The sequence below is a fragment of the Hemiscyllium ocellatum genome, chromosome 12 (genome assembly GCF_020745735.1).
Source record: "Hemiscyllium ocellatum isolate sHemOce1 chromosome 12, sHemOce1.pat.X.cur, whole genome shotgun sequence".
Classification (NCBI taxonomy): Eukaryota; Metazoa; Chordata; class Chondrichthyes; order Orectolobiformes; family Hemiscylliidae; genus Hemiscyllium; species Hemiscyllium ocellatum.
This window is the reverse complement of record NC_083412.1, coordinates 59,779,439-59,802,474: the sequence shown is the minus strand read 5'-3', so window position 1 is coordinate 59,802,474 and position 23,036 is coordinate 59,779,439. Positions and strand designations below refer to the sequence as shown.

At 40.1% G+C, this 23,036-nt stretch overlaps 1 protein-coding gene across 1 annotated transcript in view; it reads right to left on the bottom strand.

Annotated features, from left to right (window-relative positions):
- The window catches only part of man1a2 (mannosidase, alpha, class 1A, member 2), a 125,599-nt gene extending 103,076 nt beyond the window's left edge, over nucleotides 1-22,523 (bottom strand). The window contains exon 1 of the mRNA XM_060833597.1: nucleotides 21,945-22,523. Coding sequence (XP_060689580.1) covers nucleotides 21,945-22,282 — 338 coding nt within the window. The 5' untranslated portion in view covers nucleotides 22,283-22,523. The remainder of the gene's footprint in view (nucleotides 1-21,944) is intronic.
- Between the last annotated feature and the right edge of the window lie 513 nt (nucleotides 22,524-23,036).

The window sequence follows — 23,036 nt, the reverse complement described above, 5'->3', positions numbered from 1 at the left end:
ATGTACAGCATGGAAATAGACGCTTGGTCCAATCTGTCCATGCCGAGCAGATATCCCAACACAATCTAGTCCCACTGCCAGCACCCAGGTCATATCCCTCCAAACCCTCCTATTCATATTCCCATCCAAATGCCTCTTAAATGTTGCAATTGTACCGGCCTCCACCACTTCCTCTGGCAGCTCATTCCATACACTTACAACTCTCTGCGTGAAAAAGTTGCCCCTTAGGTCTCTTCTATATCTTTCCCCTCTCACCCTAAACCTACGCCCTCTAGTTCTGGACGCCCCGACACCAGGGAAAAGACTTTGTCTATTTATCTTACCCATGCCCCTCATAACTTTATAAACCTATATAAGGTAACCACTCAGCCTCTGACGGTCCAGGGAAAAAAGCCCCAGCCTGTTCAGCCTCTTCCTATAGTTTAAATCCTCCAACCCTGGCAACATCCTTGTAAATCTTTTCTGAACCCTTTCAAGTTTCACAACATCTTTCCGACAGTGGCCTAACCAATGTCCTGTACAGCCGCAACATGACCTCCCAACTCCTGCACTCAATACTCTGACCAATAAAGAAAAGCATAGGTAAAAACAATGACTGCAGATGCTGGAAACCAGATTCTGGAGTAAAGTGGTGCTGGAAAACCACAGCAGTTCAGGCAGCATCCGAGGAACAGGAAAATCGGCGTTTCAGGCAAAAGGATTTTGCCTTGAAGAAGTTTTCCTCCTCTCTCTATAAGGTATTCCTGATGAAAGGCTTTTGCCCAAAACGTCGATCTTCCTGCTCCTCGGATGTTGCCTGAACTGCTGTGCTTTTCCAGCACCATTCTACTCCAGAACAAAGGAAAGCATCCCATACGCCTTCTTCACTATCCTATCTACCTGCGACTCGCCTTTCAAGGAGCTATGAACCTGCACTCCAAGATCTCTTTGTTCAGCAACTCCCTAAGACCTTACCATCAAGTGTATAAATCCTGCTAAGATTTGCTTTCCCAAATGCAGCACCTCGTATCTATCTGAATTAAACTCCATCTGCCAGTTCTCAGCCCACTGGCCCATCTGTTGTAATCTGAGATAACCCTCTACGCTGCCCACTACACCTCCAATTTTGGTGTCATCTGCAAACTTACTAACTATACCGCTTATGCTCGCATCCAAATCATTTATGTAAATGACAAAACGTAGAGGACCCAGCACCGATTCTTGTGGCACTCCACTGGTCACAGGCCTCCAGTCTGAAAACAACCCTCCAACACCACCCTCTGTCTTCTACCTTTGAGCCGGTTCTGTATCCAAATGGCTAGTTCTCCCTGTATTCCATGAGATCTAACCTTGCTAATCAGTCTCCCATGGGGAACCTTGTCAAACGCCTTACTGAAGTCCATATAGATCACATCTACTGCTCCGCCCTCAATCTTCTTTGCTACCTCTTCAAAACACTCAATCAAGTTTGTGAGACATTATTTCCCACACACAAAGCCATGTTGACTATCCCTAATCAGTCCTTGCCTTTCCAAATACATATACATCCTGTCCCTCAGGATTCCCTCCAACAACTTGCCCTCCACCGAGGTCAGGCTTACCGGTCTGTAGTTCCCTGGCTTGTTTTTACTGCCCTTCTTAAACAGTGGCACCACATTTACAAACCTCCAGTCTTCCAGCACCTCACCTGTCTTCTTGAAGTCAAAGTAGCCAACATCCATTGTCTCTCCTTGGTCGAATGTGCTCATTACCTCCTCAAAGAATTTTAACAGATTTGTCAGACATGACCTCCCCTTGATGAAACCATGCTGACTTTGCCCTAATTTACCATGCAACTTCCAAGTATTTAGAAACCTGGTCCTTCACAACAGATTCCAAGATTTTAATCAATGACCGAGATCAGGCTAATTAGCCTGTAATTTCTCATCTTTTGCCTTACTCCCTTCAGCTATTTCCTTCAGAATTGGCAGATACTGCCAGACTTGCTGAGTTTCTCCAACAATTTGTTTTTGTTTCAGATTCTTCAACGCTACTGCTACTGTCTCAAACACAGTCAGACATAGTGCCGAGCATTTTACCTCCAGATAAAGATGTAGGTTCAATTGTAACAAAGAATTTTTATGAGAATTGAGTAAAAGTAACAGATGTATGGATGATTTGCAAGTGAAAGGGAAACAGGGAGATGGGTAGAGAGACCAAAAAATAGTGAAGTTAAAAATAATTTGGAGGCAGAAGAGCTTAAATGAGAAGACAAGGAACAAAAGATAGGTACAGAAAACTAGGACAATGCAAAAATATCATTACCATCACATACACCTGAAAAAAAAGGGGGTAGTTGTTTGCACTTTTGATTTGAATTTAATGTGAGTTCAGAAAGCTGCAAAGTGCCCAAGTAAAAACAAGATGTTGAACCTCAAACATTCTATTAACTGTTATTAGAATCACATACATGACCATTGACAGAAAATTCATAGTGGGGATAGGGTAGGAAATAAACCAACTCGGTGCTTGGAATGAAAACTCAGGGTCACACTCCATGGCTCAAACAATGTGCTTCAATAGGCAATCAAATCTGCGATCAATGTCCAGAATGGAGTGACGACCACATGGTCAGCAGCAAATACAAAGTACTGAATTGCAGTACAATGTTGCAATGGTTAGTCTGACTCCTATTTTATAACAGTGGCCCCTCATCCTGGACCATCCCAAAAGATCAAACTCATCTTCCACATCCACTTTGTCAAGACCATGCAGGATTTTGTTCATCTCAATCAAGTAACTTCATACATACTCTTGTCTGTGGAAACAAGCCCAGCCTGTTGAATCTTTCCTCATAAGACAATCCTTCTCATTCAGGTATCAATCCAATAAATCTCCTCTGAAACACCTCAAACACATTTACATTTTATTTAAGATAAGACAACCAGACGTACACAGTGAATGAAATAAAATGAAAGAATGAAAGAAATTAAGTGAAAAGAATGAATGATTTTACTGTCATGTATAAAATACTTCAAAAATACAGTAAAATATAATGAAAATCTTGCACTGTCGTCATGATCCAGCAGCATTGAATAGTTTTAAAGATAACAATAAAATATAGCTTGGACAGTCTATAAGCCTTCCACCAGCGCTTTGCCAACAACGAAGTCATCACTCTTCAGGTGCCATCTTTCACCTGTTCAATTGCTCTCACAATGAGGAATAGCATCTAATTAACCTTCTAAATTATGTGCTCTACCAAATACAAAATTTTGACTCTCACACGAGGATACCTAAATCAGATTTCCACATTTGGTTTAAGTGATACTTTGCTTTTTAATTCTTTTGCCTAAGCGAACAAATTAACATTTTTCAATATTAAGTTTGAATAGTGCATAAATTGGTGTCTATGAGATTGCTGAAAAGGCCAATTTTCAAGCATATACAACCACATGAATTCCAATTGGTATACGAACCTCCGAAGGTATGTTTGCAGTAGACACCAATAGAGAACCCTCTGGCTGATTTCATAACTAGGATATCATAGAAAAGGAGCTCATTTGATTGTACCATTTCAAATGCGAACTTGAGCACAGAATGGAGCACATTAAGACATGCAAGGAAATTCATACATGCAGCCGCAAATTCAATATAGCAAATACATCTCCTCCCTTTTGGAAATATACCATTGAAGACAGGTTCCTTATTGAATCCAGCAAGGATATTTGCAAGAACTGGGCATTTTGGGTTATAAACTTGATGCTGTAATAGAGTGCTTCAAAGCCATCCTGCAGGATAACAGCTACCCTGATCAAATTTGTTCTTGCTGCATTTCTTGTGCAATCTCATGAAAGGCCTTTAGGAAGTCACTTTTGGTCCTGAATGGTGAATAGTTACCTCAGGACTCTCAGACATTTGAGCAACAGATGAAGACAGCTGCTTCATGTCACTAATATGCAATAGCAAAATGAAACTGCAAAATGAAAAATTAAACAGCACATCTCTTCAGTCGTTTGTGATAAGACATTGACTGTACGAACCAGTTCTTCGCATACAAACTCACAACAGTGTCCAACGTTAGATGAGATACTACAACTGGACATTATTTGCTGATAACCAGAGTGAGTTTGCAGCATGATTCACTTATGTGTACCGGAAGCTACATATAGTAATACACAGAGCCCTCTTCTGTGTAAACAGAAAGGAAGTGCATGTACTGTGTCCATTTAAACTCAACAGATGACAACTATTCAAAGATTCATTTCTCAGATAATTCCCTGACTAGAGTGAACCTACCTGGTCTGAAATCTAAATATAGCCTGGCAGTTAACAGTCAATCATTCAGTGCAGTTTTCTCCTTGACTATGCCTTTACCAGAGTACACTTGCCAACCAATGAACACAGTCTCCCCTCATATAGTATAAAAGGTATGTTTTCCATTTTATTGGTATTTTTGCAAATTTTCATCATGAGTAAATGAAAAATTTTAAACAAAATGTGAATGTGCTGTATAGATACTTTTAATCAACCTGTTCAAAAGTGTGATGATACACCTCTTGAGTTGATGGAACTTGAACTTGTGCCCTCTGTGATGTAGGACAAGACTACAAGGAAATTTGGCCCTATCAAAATTGCTTCCTCCTCAAATATTCACCAAAAGCAGCCAATATCCTTGCCGAGTTGAATACCCTCATATCAACCACCTGATGAAGGAGCGGCGCTCAAAAGCTAGTGCTTCCAATTAAACCTGTTGGACTATAACCTGGTGGTGTGTGATTTTTTTAAAACTTTATACACCCCAGTCCAGCACCTGCATCTCCAAATCATACTCCTGTGAGGCACACATCTCTCAGACATGTGACATGTCATGGTTGACTAAGATGAAGAGTCCCCCATCGATTTGGATGAGAGCATAAGTGGTATAGTTAGTAAGTTTGAAGATGACACCAAAATTGGAAGTGTAGTGGACAGCAAAGAAGGTTACCTCAGATTACAACAGGATATTGATCAGATGGGGAGTAGAGTGATGCTGGAAAAGCACAACAGTTCAGGCAGCATCCCACCACTGAGGTCAGGCTCACCGGTCTATAGTTCCCTGGCTTGTCTTTACCGCCCTTCTTAAACAGTGGCACTATGTTTGCCAACCTCCAGTCACTTCACCTGTGACTATCGATGATACAAATATCTCGGCAAGAGGCCCAGCTTCCCACAGAGTTCTCGTGTACACTTGATCAGGTCCTGGGGATTTATCCACCTTTAACTGTTTTCTTAATGTATTTGTAAAAATACTTTGAATTCTCTTCAATTCAATTTGCCAAAGCTATCTCACGTCCCTTTTTGCCCTTCTGATTTCTAAGTATATTCCTATATTCTTTCTAATCTTCTAAGGATTCTCTCGATTTATCCTGTCTATACCTTCTTTTTCTTAGACAACCCCTCAATTTCTTCAGACATCCAGCATTCTCTATACCTACCAGCCTTGCCTTTCATCCCAACAGGAATATACTGTCTCTGGACATTTGTTATCTCATTTCTGAAGGCTTCCCATTTTCCAGCCATCCCTTACCTGCAAACATATGCCCCCCACCCCCAATCAGCTTTTGAAAGTTCTTGCCTAATACCGTCAAAAGTGGCCTTCCTCAAATTGAGAACAAATGTATTGCCTTCCTTGGCAGACAGAAAAAAATTAAACTTGTACCCTCTGAGTTGAAATACAGTATCACCTACACTTCAAATGATTAAGTTCCAACATTGGCAAATGAACAAACTTAACGTAACTTTCATAACTGTATTTCTAGGTTTTGTTTTCCTGTCTATTGCTTATCTGGCATTCTTGGACCCTCAAACTTCATGTTAAAGATTTCTGTTTTACCTTGACTTACCTGTATGACATATAACAGCTTTGCACATTTCATCCTTTGACTCCACTATTTAGTTTAAAACTCCCTTTACTTCGGTAGCTATGCGCTTTGCAAGAACAGTGGCTTCAGTGTGGTTCAGGTATATAGGCCTGCCAAAAGACATAGACCTCACTTTAGAATGTGCTCATGCCAATGGCCCACAAGCTGGCATCCACCAGTCTTCCACACCAGTCTTCAACTACATTTTCATAGAACACAAAAAAATTGAGCAATGCTAATTTGCAAGTAGCTTGGGTAATAATCCAGACTTGGAGGGTGATCCAAATGACGCAATTTGAGCAGAATGTCATTTTTTCATTTTATGATTAAGTTACTTCTTCAAAAAAACTCAATCAAGTTTGTGAGACATGATTTCCCACGCACAAAGCCATGATGAGTATCCCTAATCAGTCCTTGCCTTTCCAAATACATCAAAATTAGATGCTACAAGGCCAAAATTAGAGGCCCTGTATCTGATCATAGCTAACATTCATAACGAAATGAAATGACAGTGCACTATCATAGGAGCAGAAGTAAGCCAGACAACAAGTCTGCTTTGCCATTCACTGGGAAAATCCTAAATTCACTTTGCTGCCTTGTCCCTAGAACTCTCAATTCCCTTACTGATTAAAAATCTCTCAACCTTGAATATACTTAACGACCCAGCTTCAATAGCCCACTACAGCAAAAGAATTCCACAAACCTACTACCCTCAGAACAATTTCTTCCTCACTTCCATTTTAAAATGCAACCTCTTATGCTAATGTTATGCTCCATGGGCGGACAACCTTTCTATAAGTATTGTGTCAAGTTCAAAAAGTTTGCTATGTTACAATTAGACCACCTCTCATTCTTTTAAACTCCAATCAGTACAGTCCCAACCTACTTAACTGTCTCCTCATAGAAGGAGCCTTGTGAACCTTCCCTGGACTGCTTCCAATTCCAATCGATCTTTCCTGAGAAAAGTCACCCAAAAGCTTTCCCTGAATTCAAGTTGCTGTCTGACCTACTGTCTTGTGTCGTTTTAGGAAACCTCCATATTCATAAACAAAAACAGGAATTGCTGGCAAAGCTCAGCAGATCTGGCAGCACCTGTGGAGAGAAATCAGTGTTAATGTATCGAGCCCAGTGACCATTCCTCAATACTGATGGCAGCTAGGAAAAGGTTGGCTTTTACAAGAAGATATGACAGGGGAGTCAATAGTAGGTGGAGATACAGCCCAAGGAGATAGAAGAACAGTTGCATAAATGAAGTAATGGATAAAGATCAGTGCGGAATGAGTAACTACTAATGGGAACAATTAATGGCTAACTTTGGATTGTATATCACAAAAGACTATGTGATAACAAAGCCTGATGTGTCGAAGTTGGGGTAAGGACTTGGGAGAAGGTGCCTGAACACTAAAATTATTGAACTCTATGTTGAGACCAGGAAGTTGTACAGTTCCTAAGCAGAAAATGAGGTACTATTCTCCCAGCTTGCCAGATCTTCACTTCAACACTGTTCATTATTTTTAGATACCATTTGCTTTGAAATAAGGTCAAAATTCCATTTTCCTTCCCTATTACCTGGAACATATGTATGCTAACTTTTTGTAATTCATGCATGCAGACCTCTAAAACCCTCCAATTCGTAGCTTTCTGCAGTCTTTCTACATTTAAATAATATCCAGTTACTTGATTCTTTCCACTAATGTCCATAAGCTCTCAATTTTCCAAATGATATTCCACTTGCCAAATGTCTGCCTACTTGCTTAAACTATCTGTCGACTTTTGTCTTCGCTACTTACCTTCCCAACTTCTGAGTCATCCGGAAATTTGGTGATTGCACATTCACCTTTCTCATCCAATTCCTTTATGTATTGTAAATAAATCTGGCACCAGCACTGATCTAGTGGCACTCCCTGATTTGAGGGTTGCATTCTGAAAATGTTCCTATATTCTAACTCTGCTTTCTGTTTGTTAGCTCATCTTCTTTCTCCTACATCATGTGCTTCTATTTTCTTAAGTAGCCTAATGAGTGTTACAATATCAAAAACCTTCTCAAAAATCCAGTGTTTCCAGCCAGTGTTTCCCCTTTGTCTATTCTGCCTGTTAACTTAATATTTTTTTGAAAAGGTTACAGCGTGATTTCCCCTTCATCAAGCCAGACTGACTTTTTTGATCATATTATATAATTCTAAATGCTCTGCTATTATATTCTTTATGACAGATAGTAACATCTTCTGAAAATCTGTGTTAACCTAACTGATCTACAGTTATCATTTTTGTCCCCTTCCTTTTATAAAATAAAAGGTGTTATACACAATTTTCTAATCCCCCGAGACTTTTCCAGAATCTATGGATTCTCACCAGTCCACCCATTATCTCTGTAGTTACTTTCTTTAATATTTTAGAAAACCTATCAGTCTTTAGCTCCCTAGCACACTTTTTTCCCTAGTATAGCTTTCCCCTAGTTATTGTAGTTATTCCCAGACCTCCTTTTGCCCACTGATTATTTTGTAACTTTGGGATGCAATCAGCTTCTTCTACTATGAAGACTGATGCCAAGTATTTATTCAACGCCTCTGTTTCTGATAGCTACAAGAGGTCAATGATTGGGTATTGATAATTGAGGGGTATACAACATTCAAGAATATAAGTAATGATTGGTTGCAGTTTAAGTCAAGGATAGCATTTGTGTAAAAGTTAGAAATGATCTTGATTCAAGAGATCAGTAAAATATTGGCTTGGGTCGAGAAGATGAATAGTAGGGGAAAGATGTCAGTATTGGGAGTGGTCACCAATAGTGAACTGAGTGTCGGACAAAGTATATAGGAAAACATATTTGGAGCTTATGATGAGGGACAGCAAAAATCAGGAATGACTTATCTGTACAAACTGCAAACATCACACCAACCTAACTGAAGAGCCCACAGAATGCATTTGGGATCATTTCTTGGAGCAACATGTTATGGACCTCAAAGGGAGCATGTTATATTGAACCTGGCATTGTGCAATGTAATGGGATTAATGAATGACCTCAGAGTAAAGGTAGCCTTGAGCAGCAGTGACCCAGTCTGATTCAATTATACATCCAATTTGAAAGGCACAGCATGAAGTATAAAACACTAATCTTAGACTCAAAAACAGGCAACCGTATGGGCAAAAAAACTCAGCTAGCTGAAGTGAACTGAGATACTAGATTAGGTATGGACCAATACATCATGTCAGACACTTAAGGGGAAGTTTTAGAGTACTCAGGGTATTTATTTTCCTACTACAGTAGGAAAGAGGATGGGAATTTACAGAATACTTTGAGAGAGTTCAAAGAGCAACATGCTCTTGATCCAACTAGACAGCAGATTATATTGGACTTTACCTCAGAGGAGAGTCGGCTAATAAGTTAGTCAATGCTAGCTGTAGTTTCCTAAAATTCCATTGATTCAAGAAAGGTTCCAGCAGATTGCAACGTAGTAGATAAAATGCCTCTAAAACAGAAAGTTATAGGTCACTTAGTTAGATGTTTGTTGTACACACTTAGAAAAATGCAAAGTAACCAGGATGAATCACCATGGTTTTGCCAAAGAGAAATTGCGTTTGACCAATTTATTCGAGTTCTCTGAATGAGTAACATTTGCAGTAGATAACAAGGAGCCTGTATATGCACTATACTTGGATTTCCATGAAGCATTTGATATAGTGCCACATGAAAAGTTATTGTGAAAAACAAAAGCTCATGATGCAGGGAATAGATAACATCAAAATAGATAAAAACTAATGTTCAGAATTAGATATAAGGAAGTTGCAGACTTAATTGTGTGTTATTGGGCAAACATCTAGCAGGTGGAGTATAATAATGAAGGAAAATTATTAGATTAGATTTCCTACAGTGTAAAACAGGCTTTCGGCCCAAAAAGTCCACACCGACCCTCAGAAGAGTAAACCACTTGGTCCTATTTCCCTCTCACTAATGCACTTAACACTAACACTACGGGCAATTTAGCATGGCCAATTCACCTGACCTGCACATCGTTTGGACTGTGGGAGGAAACCGGAGCACCCGGAGGAAACCCATGCACACACGGGGAGAATGTGCAAACTCCACACAGACAGTCACCTGAGGCTGGAATCGAACCTGGGACCCTGGTGCTGTGAGGCAGCAGTGCTAACCACTGAGCCAAGCTGTTCACCTTGGCAGGAAGGAAGACAGTCAAGAGTATCACTTAGATGATGAATAACTGCAGAATTTGGAGATGCAGAGATATTTAGGTGTATTACAGTTTGCAATTGCAACAGTTAATTAAAGCAGCGAATGGGATACTAGTCGTTTTTACATGAGGAAGTGAACAGAAAAGCATAATTATGCTTCAACTATACAGAGCATTAGGGAGGCTAATTCTTGAATATTGTGTGTAGTTTTGGTGTCCTTAAAGGAAAGATAGAAATGCATGGAGGGAAGTTGCAATGAGGTTTCTTAGATTGATCCTGGAGTGAGATGGTTATGAAGAAAAGTTGTACAAGCTGGACTTCTTTCCATTAGAATTTAGAAGACAGAACAATGATTTAAGTGAACTGTAAAAATACCTTGCATAGTTCTGCTAAGGTAAACTTGGAAAGGATGTTGAGTTCAGATCTGGGGGAGGAGAAAGATGTAATTTTAAAATTATGACTTTGGAACCTCTGCCTCAGAAGCTGGAGAAGGCAGTTGGAAGTGGCAAACATTTGAAATCAAGACGGAAGATTCACTCCCTACTTATCGAGACTCAAAAGGTTCTCAGTAATGGATGGGAACATGGAATTTGAAACACAAATAAAATCAATGAAATGGAACAAGATATTTGGCCTTGACTGAAAGAGCACTGCACGTAGAAATACAGTGTATTCTAAAGAGACTTGCTAAACTCAGATTGACTCCAAGCAAATTTCCTCTAAGGATGCGGAGGTGTCTGCAGAATGCACACTATCGTTTAATTAGTGTTGTATGCAGTTTTATCACTACTTCACCGCCTCCCCCAATCTACTTTCAAAACATCCAACCCTTTAATACCTCCTACCCAACATAGTACACACTTCCTCCCTTGCTAGGTTAGTACAGTTGAAATGATCTACTTCAATTCTAGACTTATGCATTTTATAAATAGAAATAGTTGGATGTAAGTTTCCTCACTGAGCTGAAAGGTTTTTCAGACATTTCATCACCATACTAGTTAATATCATCAGAGAGCCTCCGGTGAAGCACTGGTGGTATAGTCCGCCTTTTATTTATGGGTTATGAAATAACCGTCTCCTTTGATGTAACAGCCGTATTCACATGCCATTCAGAGTTGTCGCAGTAGAACGAAAAGCTAATGGAGAACTTCAAACCAGCGTCTACAGGAAAACAATACATACGGACGAAATACTGAACTACAGAAGCAATCATCCCACATCCACAAACGAAGCTGCGTCAGAACATTATTTCAACGAGCCACCACACTGCAGCACAGAGGAACTATGAAGAGTGGGGGAAATCACCTATACAGTGTATTCAAAAAGAAAGAGTACCCAATGAACACAGTCTAATTTCTCAGCAACAACCCAAACAAGATGACAAAATGTGTCCAGAAACCCTAGCCACTCTCTCCGACATCAAAGACCATCTCAGAAATGACTGCCAGACTACTCAGACCTTTGACATCATGGTAGCCCACAAATCCACCAACACATTAAAACAGCAGCTAATGAACTTGAAAGGTCCTATACCGACAAGCAAAACTAATGCCAATTACAAAATGCCTTGCAAGAACTGTGATAAGCACTGTATTAGACAAACAGGCAGAAAAGTAGCCACCAGGATACATAACATCAACTAGTCACAAAAAAGACATGATCTACTCTCACTAGTATCCTTACATATAGATGAGGAAGGACACCACTTCGAATGGGACAACACATCCATCCTAGGACAAGCCAAACAGAGACACGCATGAGAATTCCTTGAAGCATGGCATTCCAACCAGAACTCTATCAACACGGTGACTTAGATCCCATTTATCATCCCCTGAGAAAAAGAATAGGATATGACATCACCAACTAAAGGAAACCTAAACACAAAAAGCGGGCCATACCACCCGTGCTTCACCGGAGGCTCACTGTTGTTACTTAGTATGGTGACAAAACGTCTGAAAACAAACCTTCCAGCTCAGCAAACAAACAAACATCCAGAACTTCAACTTGAGCTACAAATCTTCTCAAAACTTGCAAATAGCATTACTTCAGGTGCTTCACGCTGGCAAAATTACCATATACGAGATGATAAAAACAGACAGACAGATATGGTTAGATCTGATTGTTATTTCAGTAGCACTGGTAGGTAAGTCAGAAAAACAAAAAAGCAGCAGTTGGAAAATGTTTTATACAGTTTGCAAATCAAAATATAAGTTAGAACATGGACAGTAACTAAATACATGATGAGAAGAAATAATGACTAGTAACACATTATTGTAATATCACAACGAGCTGATGTTAATGGAATTGATCACGAATATGGAATTATTTCCTGCTAAAATTGGGAAATAGTTAAATGCACTTGATAATTGATATTTTCAAAGTACAAAAATATCTATCCAATAAGTATTCCATTATAATCATAATTAGAACTGCTTCAAACCCTACTGCAACAGATAAAAACATAACTCCCATGTTAAAGTAACAAATTTCCAAAGGTTAAAGCAGTAGTTTTACAAAAATGCACTCATAACTGAAGCTCAAGTCATTTATTACAACCATATCACGTATCACTTTAATTTTGATAATAAAATGCACACTATGTACTGATTAGAACTGAACGCATGACTACTAGTTAATGCATTCCTGATAAAGGGCTTTTGCCCGAAACGTCGATTTTACTGCTCCTAGGATGCTGCCTGAACTGCTGTGCTTTTCCTGCACCACTAATCCAGAATACTAGTTCAACCTGATCTGACATACTGACAGGATCAAATCACTAAGAAAAACAACACTAAAGATCATCGCAACACAGGAGTAAATCAGATGGGAACTTCCAATAATCGTGATTATCATCCTCCAAGAATGTATCCCTGGATATCCTTTACAATGAGAAGCAAACTGCCCATTCTAATGTTTCAACACATTATAAAATCTTTTACTTCAAATTATTTACATGTTTTCCATTCTTAGTATGATCAGTAGCTTCTATTTTCATTGGAAGATTTCAGTTTTCAAAACAAGCAAGATGGTACATCCCAATGCTGAACCATACCTTATATAATATTGGTGCCATAAAACATTTGACAACACTATTAAGAGATTAATAGTCACAGATATTGTGTTTTTAAAAATATAGCCTCATTCTATATTGGTGTTGATCTATTTAGTCTTGAATTCTCTTTCAATTATTGTGCTTTTCAGCTCTGATTTCTGAACTTGGGAAAAATATATCTCCCTCCCCTCATATTTTCTACTCTATAGATGTCTTCAGAATTTCAGAAATGTCATTTCTATCCACCCCACTGTTGAAACTATTTAGCAAAAAAATGCTATCATTCTAAAACAATTTTGCTAATTTTCAGAGATTCTCTAACCCCAAAGGACATGCAAACAACTGTAAACCCATGAGGAAACTACAATGGAATATATACAGGTTTTCTCTCACTTTGAGTTCTACAGCTAGACTTGTAAAATTACAATTCTGAAGCAGATACTAAATTCTGTATTGTGTTTAAGTTTGTCTACACTACAATGAAGATAATTATTTTTATTTAGAAAAATCAAAGAAAAGGCAAGGAGACAAATCTTTGATCTTGTACCAATGAGGAAGGAATTGTTTCAGCAATAAGATAAACACTGGTACAGAATACTGTGTAGACTGTTTTAAATTTTACCATGACTATTCACTCTTTAGCAAATAAAGTCAAGAAAGTTAAGCATGAAACAATTATTACATTCAGTCAACACATAGAACATATTTAAAGTGTTTAGTTCTCTCAAAAAAAAACAAGCAATGTTGAAGCTCAAAATCTACTTGCTGACATATGATATTTGAAAAGAAAGATCTCAAGTGGAGGAGAGAAGTGAAATATAATCCCTTTGCTCAAATAACAACATTGCTACAAATCCAGCAAAAATCCATGTTTCACTTTGACCATATATAGATACAAAATAATATTTTGTGTTTTCATAACTTTAAAGAACATATGAATTTAGGAACAAAAAAAAGGAGCTGCTTGCTCAGGTATCAATATTTTTTTTCCCCATGAATTAATCTACCTCTTTTGTTTTATGACAAATTAAGGAATTTGTTATGAGTTTAAAGTTGAAGAATAAACAGAATTTCCGACTATATGTCGAACCTTAATGTATTTGAATGAATATCACATGCCCATAGTGTGTTGTTTTTCAATATTATAAAACTAATACAATGGAATCAGTTGACAATTTATACCCTGGTTGAAATGAAATATTTCTGTACATATTACTAGTAATTTATAAGTGAATCTCTTCATTGAAATTGCCCTGTGTCAAAAGTCACCACAAATATGGATCTTAAATGTAGTCTACACACACCATCAGCTGCCCCACAATTCTAGTTTCACTTCTATCCAAGGTCACATGCAGACTTCTTGTAATTGAACAGACCCATTTTCAACTCTCAAACGTGTGTCATTAGCTAAAATGCCCTGCGCCTGGGAAATCACGTCTAGAGTGAAAGATTTTCTTTCTGCTCTGCCAGCATCTGCCTAATAATTACAACATTGTGACTCAAAAGCACAATTCAGCTTAATGGACAATAGCTAGAAGCTCCAGACATTAATGTCAATGCTGCAGCAATTCAAGGAGAGCTTCAGAGTGCCAATGGATTGTCATTTCCATTGCGCTCCCTTGGAACATTTGCCATTTGTTTCAAAAGAGGACCTCATCAAAAAGACAATCGTGCCACTTGGGAGCTGTTTTTCGGGAGTGGTGTGCAATTTATCTTTGGAGTTGACTGCAAAAGCGTCACTAGCATGACTGATGGTCCTCCCATTGAGCCCAGCGGATGCATAAGAGGCACTACTGATGGAATACATTTAGCTGCCTCACTGTAGCATAAGAACGCTGCAAAAACTGCTGCAAACATTATGATTTAATTGAGTTGCGGATGTCTTCGATGTCCAACTTTACCTCCTGTAATTTGGAGAAGGCTGAGCTGGCAAAACTAGTTTGGTGCCAGAACTTCTGGTCAATGGTGGCCTTCTCAGAAAGATAGCTTTCCAAAATGTCTCCTTCAATATATTTGGAAGATGGATTATTTGATTGAACAGATGTAGGTTGATGGCTTTTGTCTGAACATCATTCAAGGACAGGCTGAGTCTCTTGTACACAGAAAGAAAGAGTTTGAGAGTGACTTGCATTTAAAGCATAAGGTAGGTAATACTACTACAGTCATTTGCCAATTGGTGGGTCAGATATTAGTGATGGTTAGTTCAGTTTTGGCACAGAGGTGACAGAGGGTAAAGAGCTTGCTGTATAGATGGTATTTAATACTGACACCAGACAGCATTTAATATTTGATGAGGAGAGTATCCACCATCAGATAGCTCCAATACTACTTATAATCTCTATCATCTTGGTTGACCCTAGCCCAGATTTTGAAGGCAACTGCTTCAGATCTCCCACTCAAGCGAATTCTATTACTCCAACAAAACATTTGCAGATTTTGTAGAAAGAATCTACTGAAGACTGTAGTCAATGGTTTATCCTACATTTCTATAATCCAAGTCCTTGCCAATGTCTATTGACTCCCTACCATGCTAATATATCAGATTTTCACTCATTGATTGAATCAAAGTTTCGATCTATCCCAGCCACATTGCCCACCACACATTCCATTCATCAGGCTCTGTTCTGTTAGGTGGGATCCTCTTATAGCACAGTGGTAGCATCTCCGCATCAACAGGCCAGGATTCAAGTTCCACCTGCTCCAGAGAGACGTGAAAAAATCATTCAAGGATACCTGGAAGGCCAAATTTTGTTATTCTGCCTTAATGGCCTAAAAACATTGGTGGTGAACCAACTTCTGAAACTGCCACAGTCCATGTGGTATTGGCATACCCACGGTTCTTTTTGAGAGGGAGAGTGTGGATAGTGGATAACTTAACCATAGTGTTCCAGTGTACCTACTGGGCCAATTAACCTAAGTGGCAGAGATCATAGACGTTGAAGGAGCAGCTGTAATGAATCTTGTGGATGATACAGAAAGGTGCTATAGTGTTCTTGTGGTGAAAGGAATGAACGTTTAAGGTGACTGATGTGTTTTCAAACACAGGTTGCTTTGTCTTAGATGGTATCAAGCCTCTAAACTGTAGGTGGAGCAGCATTCATCTAAGCAAATGTCCAATGTCATCATACCCCAAATCTGTGCCTTCAAAATGATGGACAACCTTGGTGAGCTCCTCACTGTAGAAACCCCAGCCTCTGACATGCTTTATAAGATTTTACTTCTGGTTGGGCTCAGGTAAGTTGGGAATACAAATTTGTGTTAGTTTTCATTACAAAGATATTGCAGCAAAAGGTGATATCTTGCTGCCATTGTATAAAGTATTACTATGACCACGCTTGGGAATACATGTTCAGTTTAGTATTTTTATTCGGAAGATACCTGCCTTAGAGGGTTTGCAAAATAAGGTTCACTAGTTTTCTTTCTAAGGGGGACAGGAATGCTTTATAAAGAGTGAGTAGAATGGGCCTATATTCTCTGAAATTTAGAAAACCTTGCAAAATTTTTCAAGGTTTTGATACAGTAGGAACTTAGAAGCTATTTTTCATGATAAGTGAGTCAAAATACAAGGGTCACAGCCTCAAGGATTGGGGATAGTGTACTGGCATCAACAGAAAACCGGTTACCAGAGGGGAGACAAAGAGCAAAAATAAATGACCTATTTCCAAATCGCAGCTAGTGCCTAGCGGGTAGGTTTCAAGACTCTGTAAACTCTGGAACTGTTCTTATAGACTGAAAGGTCGCTAATGTAAACCCACTAATGAAAAATAAGGTCGAGAAAAAGTAGGGAATTATAGACTGATTAGTCTGATATTAGTAGTAGGGAAAATGCTCAAGTCCATCATAAAAGTTGAACAGCACTACACTTGGAAAACAGTGACAGGATTGGACAGATTCAGCGTGGATTTGTAAAAGGAAATCATGCTCTTTGGAATTTTGATGATGCAACTAATAGAATTGATAAAGCGAAACCAGTGGACGTGCTTTACTCGAATTTCCAGAAAGATTCAATAAAAATCTCATACAAGAGATTAGTTTGTAAAATTAAAGCACATGGCATTGGGGGCAAAGTACTAACATGAATAGAGGATTTGCTGGCAGCTGGAAACTACTAGAGCTTGCCCTCCAGCTGCACTCCGTACACATTAACATTTAAAATGGGGGAAGATGTACTATAAATGAACTAGACACAATATCCCCAAACATGCTGTTAACACAAAGTTAACTGGGAGGGTGAACAGGAAGGAGGATGCAGAGATTTGAACAAGTTGAGTGGGTACGCAGATGCATGGCAAGTGAAATGTGGTGTGGATAAATATGAGGTTATCCACTTTGGTGGCAAAAACAGCAATACAGATTTTTTCGAAGTGGTGATAGATCAGCAAAGGAAGAAGTGCAATGAGACTTGGGTGCCTTTATACACCAGTCACTGAAAGCAAGCTCGAAGGCGGTGAAGGCTGTGAAGGAGGGAAATAGAATGTTGGTCTTCATAACACAAGGATTTGCACACTTGAGCAGGGATGCCTTGCTGCAAATATACAGGATCTTGGTGAGACCACCTGGAGTACTGTGTAATGTTTTGGTCTCCGTATTGGAGGAAGAATGCTCTGACCATGCAAACAGCGCAATGAAGATTTAGCAGACTGACTCCTGGGATGGCAGGATTGACATATGAAGAGAGACTGGATCATTTACTGCACTTAATTAGTGAGGGATCTCAAAAGCCTTCAAAATTAAAACAGGACTAGACAAGGTAAACATAGGAATGATGTTTTTGATAACCAGGGAGTCCAGAGTCAGGATCACAGTCTAAGGATTCAGGATAAGCCAATTGGAATGAAAACGAGGAGAAATTTCTTCATACAAGATAGCGAACCTGTGAAATTTTCTGCCATAGAAAGCAATTTAGGCCAAAACATTGAATGCTTTCGAGGAGTTAAATCTCGGTCACAGGGCTAAAATGGCCAAAGGGTATGAGGAAAAAGCAGGAACAAGTTTTTGATTTGAATGATCAAGTTATGATCATATTGAATGGCAGAGCAGTCTTAAAGGGTTAAACGGCCTCATCCTGCTCCTACTTTCTATGTTTCTGTGTCTGCCATTTAAGGCCAAGTTAAGAAATTTCATCACTCAGAAGACAGACAATTTGGAATTCACTACTCCAAAAAATACAGCTTTTCAATCATTGCACAATTTCAATAATTTGATTAAAAATTAATTGTGGCCTCGAGATAAAGATTGGATGAGAATATAGAGGCAGCTAAAAAAGTTCAGACATCATTTTATCAATTGTAAACCAGGTTTAAGATGCTTAATGGGTACTTCTACAAGTGCTGTTAACAAAGGGGAGCTTGCAGATGGACAATACATGAAAGATTTTGATAAAGTGCCACATTCAAGCCAGTATGGAAAATAACATTTTATAGTGCACTGGGGTAACGTAATAACATGGACAGAAGATTGGCTTGCTGACAGAAAACAGAGTGTGTGCATAAATGGATCTCTGCCTGACTGGCAGGAATCCACAGTGATTTGTACTTTGCCTCAACTTTAAACAATTTATATTGATGAGGGAGGTGACGGAAGTAAAGGTATTGTAAATAAAGTCAAAGATGACACAAAGACAGTAGAAAAGTATATTGTGAAGATGGCAAAGGAACTTGCAGAAGGACGTAGACAGATTTAACAAGTGAACAAAATTCTGGAAAACTGAGTAAACTGTGTGTGAAGTTGATCACTTTGGCATTAATAAAAACAGTCAAGTATGACTTTCGAGAAGAATGACTGCAGAATTCAAGCAGAGGTTTACGCTTAAATGGAGTCACAAAATGTTAATATGCAAGTATAGCATGCAAGTAAAGGTGGCTAATTCAATGCTATCCTTTAATGCAAAAGGAATTGAACATAAAAATGTCATGCTTCGATTATGGAGGAAATTGGTGAGACCAATCTTGAACACTCCATGTGGTTTTGCTCTCTTTAAGGATGCAATGTAGTTGGTTCACAGAAGGCTTACGAGATTGATACCTGGAATGAGCAAGTTATCTTATGATGACTGGTCTTATTTCGAAGACTAAGGGGCTAATTGATTAAAGTATATAAATTCCTGAATAGTTTTGACAATGCATCTTGTCGTGGGTCAGTCCAGAACTATGGGACAGTACTTTAAAATCACAAGTCGTCCTTTCAGGACAGAGATGAGAACAATTTCTTTCCTTCAAGGAATTGTGAAAAACTGCAATGTTACCTTAGGTAGTGGAGGTGGGGTCATTAAATATATTTAAAGACAGAGGTGAACAGGTTCTCATTAGGTAAGGGATTCATGAAATTATTGGGGATAGGTCTTATTGACTGGCAGTTCAGACTTGAGGGGCAGAATAATCTCCATGGGCATCTATTTCTTATGTTTGTTCTTATTTCAACATTCTCACCACAAAATATTTGTGCAATATGTATTTATATAGCATAAAAACTGAACATAAAAAATGCCACTTAACCTGTATATGCAGTCAGAATCAAGCTGTACAGCATGGAAATAAGCCCTTCAGTCCAACTCACCCATGCCAACCAGATATCCGAAATTAATCTATTCCCATTTGCCAGCATTTGGCCCTTATCCCCCTAAGTCCTTCCAGTTCATATACTCATTCAGATGTTGTAATTCTGCCATTTCCCCTGGCAGGTCATACAATATATGCACCACCGTCTACCTGAAAACATTGACCCTTTGATCCTGAATGGAAAGATTCTTGGTAGTGTGGATGTACAGAGTTTTCTTGGAGTCCAAGTACATAGATCCCTGAAAGCTGCCACCTAGGTTGATAACACTTAAGGCGGCATACATTGTGTTAGGTTTTATTGGTAGAGGGATTGAATTCCTGAGCCATAATGACATGCTGCAACTATACAAAATGCTAGTTTGGCCAGACTTAGAATATTGTGTACAGTTCTGGTTGCCCCATTACAGGAAGGATGTAGAAGCATTGGAAAAGGCGCAGAGGAGATTTACCAGGGTGTTCCCTGATCTGGAGGGAGGGTCTTGAGGAAAGGCTGAGACACTTTGCGTCTGTTCTCATTGGACAGAAGGCAGCTAAAATGGGATTTAATAGAGACATGCAAGATAATCAGAGGATTAGATAGAGTAAACAGTGAAAGTCTTTTTCCGAGGATGAGTATGTCACTTGTATGAGGAGGAACAACTGCAAATTGAGGGGTGATGGATTTAACAGAGTTGTCAGAGGCAGGTTCTTTACTCAGAGTGGTCAAGGCGTGAAATGCTCTGCCTGCCAATGTAGTTAACTCAGCCACATGAGTGGCATTTTAAAAATCCTTGGATAAGCAGATAGATGATGGGATAGTGTGGGGGATGGGCTTAGATTAGTTCACAGGTCAGCGCAACATCGAGGGCCAAAGGGCCTCTTCTGCACTGTATTGTTCTATTTTCTATTAGATCCCTTTTAAAACTTTCCCCTCGCACCTTCCAATAGGTTTCTGTTTACTCTCAAAACTAAATTTTCCACTTACTGAAATAACATTTTAGAAAGGAATCCTTAAAATGTGGTACAAAGCAGACACTGACTACATTTGACATATTATAAACTGTCATGATTGGGGGAAATTGCTAAGAATGACATTTAAGATCAATAAAAGTGGTAGTCTGCAAATTAGTTTAATATCGAATATCCAGAATGACAGATCAAAATAGATTATAGGTTAAATCAGAATGATGTCTCCGACTTCTAAAACTGACTTTTTCCAAGTCTGAAAGCCCATTGCAGAAAAGTGGATTCTAGAGCTTTTGACTTTTTTGTAAATAAAAGGCTCACGACATCACGTCAAAATTTTCAAAAATCGAATTTTCTGGTTATGAACAAAACATTGAAAGTTTATAATGAATGAGAAATTAGACAATTCTCAAATTTCTATTGGAGGACAAGTTTTAATCCAGTAAATAATACCGGAACAACGTACGTAAAACCAGCCAACTAATAATTAAATACCGCAACATGCTATTTGCATTATATCAGAAAAAAAACAAATACAAGTAACAAACAATCACAATTAGACAGAATGTAAAGTGAAGAAAGCATTCCGCATTGGTGCATCATTCCAGCCTACCAACCACATGCATTTTGTCTAATTTAACGAAAATATCCAATCCCTTTTCCCCTCGTGAAACACTAATAATATGCCAATGTGGTATAAGAATCGGCTGTTCACGTTACTGCAATATCCCTGGGCGTAAGAACTTCGAAAACGCTGTTATGAATCCGACATTACTGCTGGGGCGGGCGGGAAGAAAACATGAATGCTACTTTCTCTGCAACAGTAACTCAAATATCACTGGCGAGACTCCGGTTGGAAAAGGTAACATTTCCGGACGAATTTGCAAACTTGCTCACTGTTAGCGATCCTAAATGCCACCCCTGACGTCTCTCCCAAATGATAAGAGCTCAGCAATCCAGACAGGGCATGAAGAGTTCAAGATTGGGTTTCAGTAGCGTATCTGTAGTACTTATCATCAGGCCCGCATTAACTGGCTCAATGACAAGCTGCATCATCAGAACTGCCTTTTGTTTATTATAAACAATAAACATCTCTACGTTTTTTTTTGGTTAAAGGGAATAGATTTACGGATCCCTCACTCTCGACCACTCCAGACCTGCAGAGGACGACCACCCCACCCTGGTTTGGAAATTTCTGTCCCAAACAAAACAATGACTGGGCCAACTAGCAGCCAAACTGGTTCCACAATCAAGTGAACTGGAGTGGGAGTTTCTCTCCTCTCGGGACGGGGACCGTTCCTAGTGTTAGCCTCCCCACAATATCACCCCCCCCAGTACCTGTGTCGGTGCTGATGCTCCTCCCCGCCTCCATGCACCATGACTCCGCCGCCTTGTAGCCCGGCGCTGCCGTCCCGTCCCGCCGGCCTGCCCTGCTCCACATGCGGAATGAGCACGTCCTGCAGCCCCAGGTCGAAGCGCCGGTGCTTGGAGGAGTCGGGCAGAAAGAAGATGGCCCCGAAACACAGGGTGATGAAGGCGCTGAGGATGAGCAGCAGGATGAATTTCTCCGACAGCCGCAGGGTGGCTCTGTGATGCGGGTAGAAGGAGGCGGGCGAGCTCGGGCTCAGAGCCGCCAAGCGACGGCTCGACACCGGCAGCAGCGCGGGGCTCGACATCCTCCTCCTCCTCTTCCCGCTGCTGCTGCTGCAGCCGCTACCGGGCACCCGCCGTCAAACTTACAAAAAAACAACAAAAACCCGCCTTCAGGTGTTTGACAACCCGCGCGGCGGACTGATCACGCCGTCCGGCGGAGCACGGCAACAAGCCGAACCGCCGACATCCGTCCCGACCGCGCGCTCTGATCCTAACCGGCCCGGAGCTTCCAACCGTCACCGTCCCTGAGACTGGCCCAGGGATGGCGGCACTGCGCCTGCGCCGCCCCACTGTGCCCGTGGGGGAGGGGCGAGCGGGTGGAGGATGCAGCCCCGCCCCTTCCCTGGGACCTTCCTTTGCGCACGCGCATATCACCCCCTCTCCCTCCACTCGATGATGGTGTGGAATGTTGCTACTTTGCCACTCAATACCAACAGTGCTGTGGCATTGTTAGACCGCTTCTTGCGGAGGCACAAATACACTATCCTACTTATGCTTTAAAACAACCTCGACAGTCAGGACAGCACTTCTAGCCGGGCTTCCTGGCTCCAAAGCACGGACATCACCACTACGCCGCAAGAACTGTCCCCCACCGCTGCAGCCGCAGATACTTTCTCATCAACCCTAGGAGCTGGTGGGAATTGAACCCAGAGGCAGCGTCAACGCAAACAGCCATCCTGTGCTGTCACGCATTCTGCAGCAGGAACATGCTTCTCACTTTTGGCAGGAAGATGTGGCGCTACATTTGAATGGGAAATTCATTTATTTTTTAAAAAA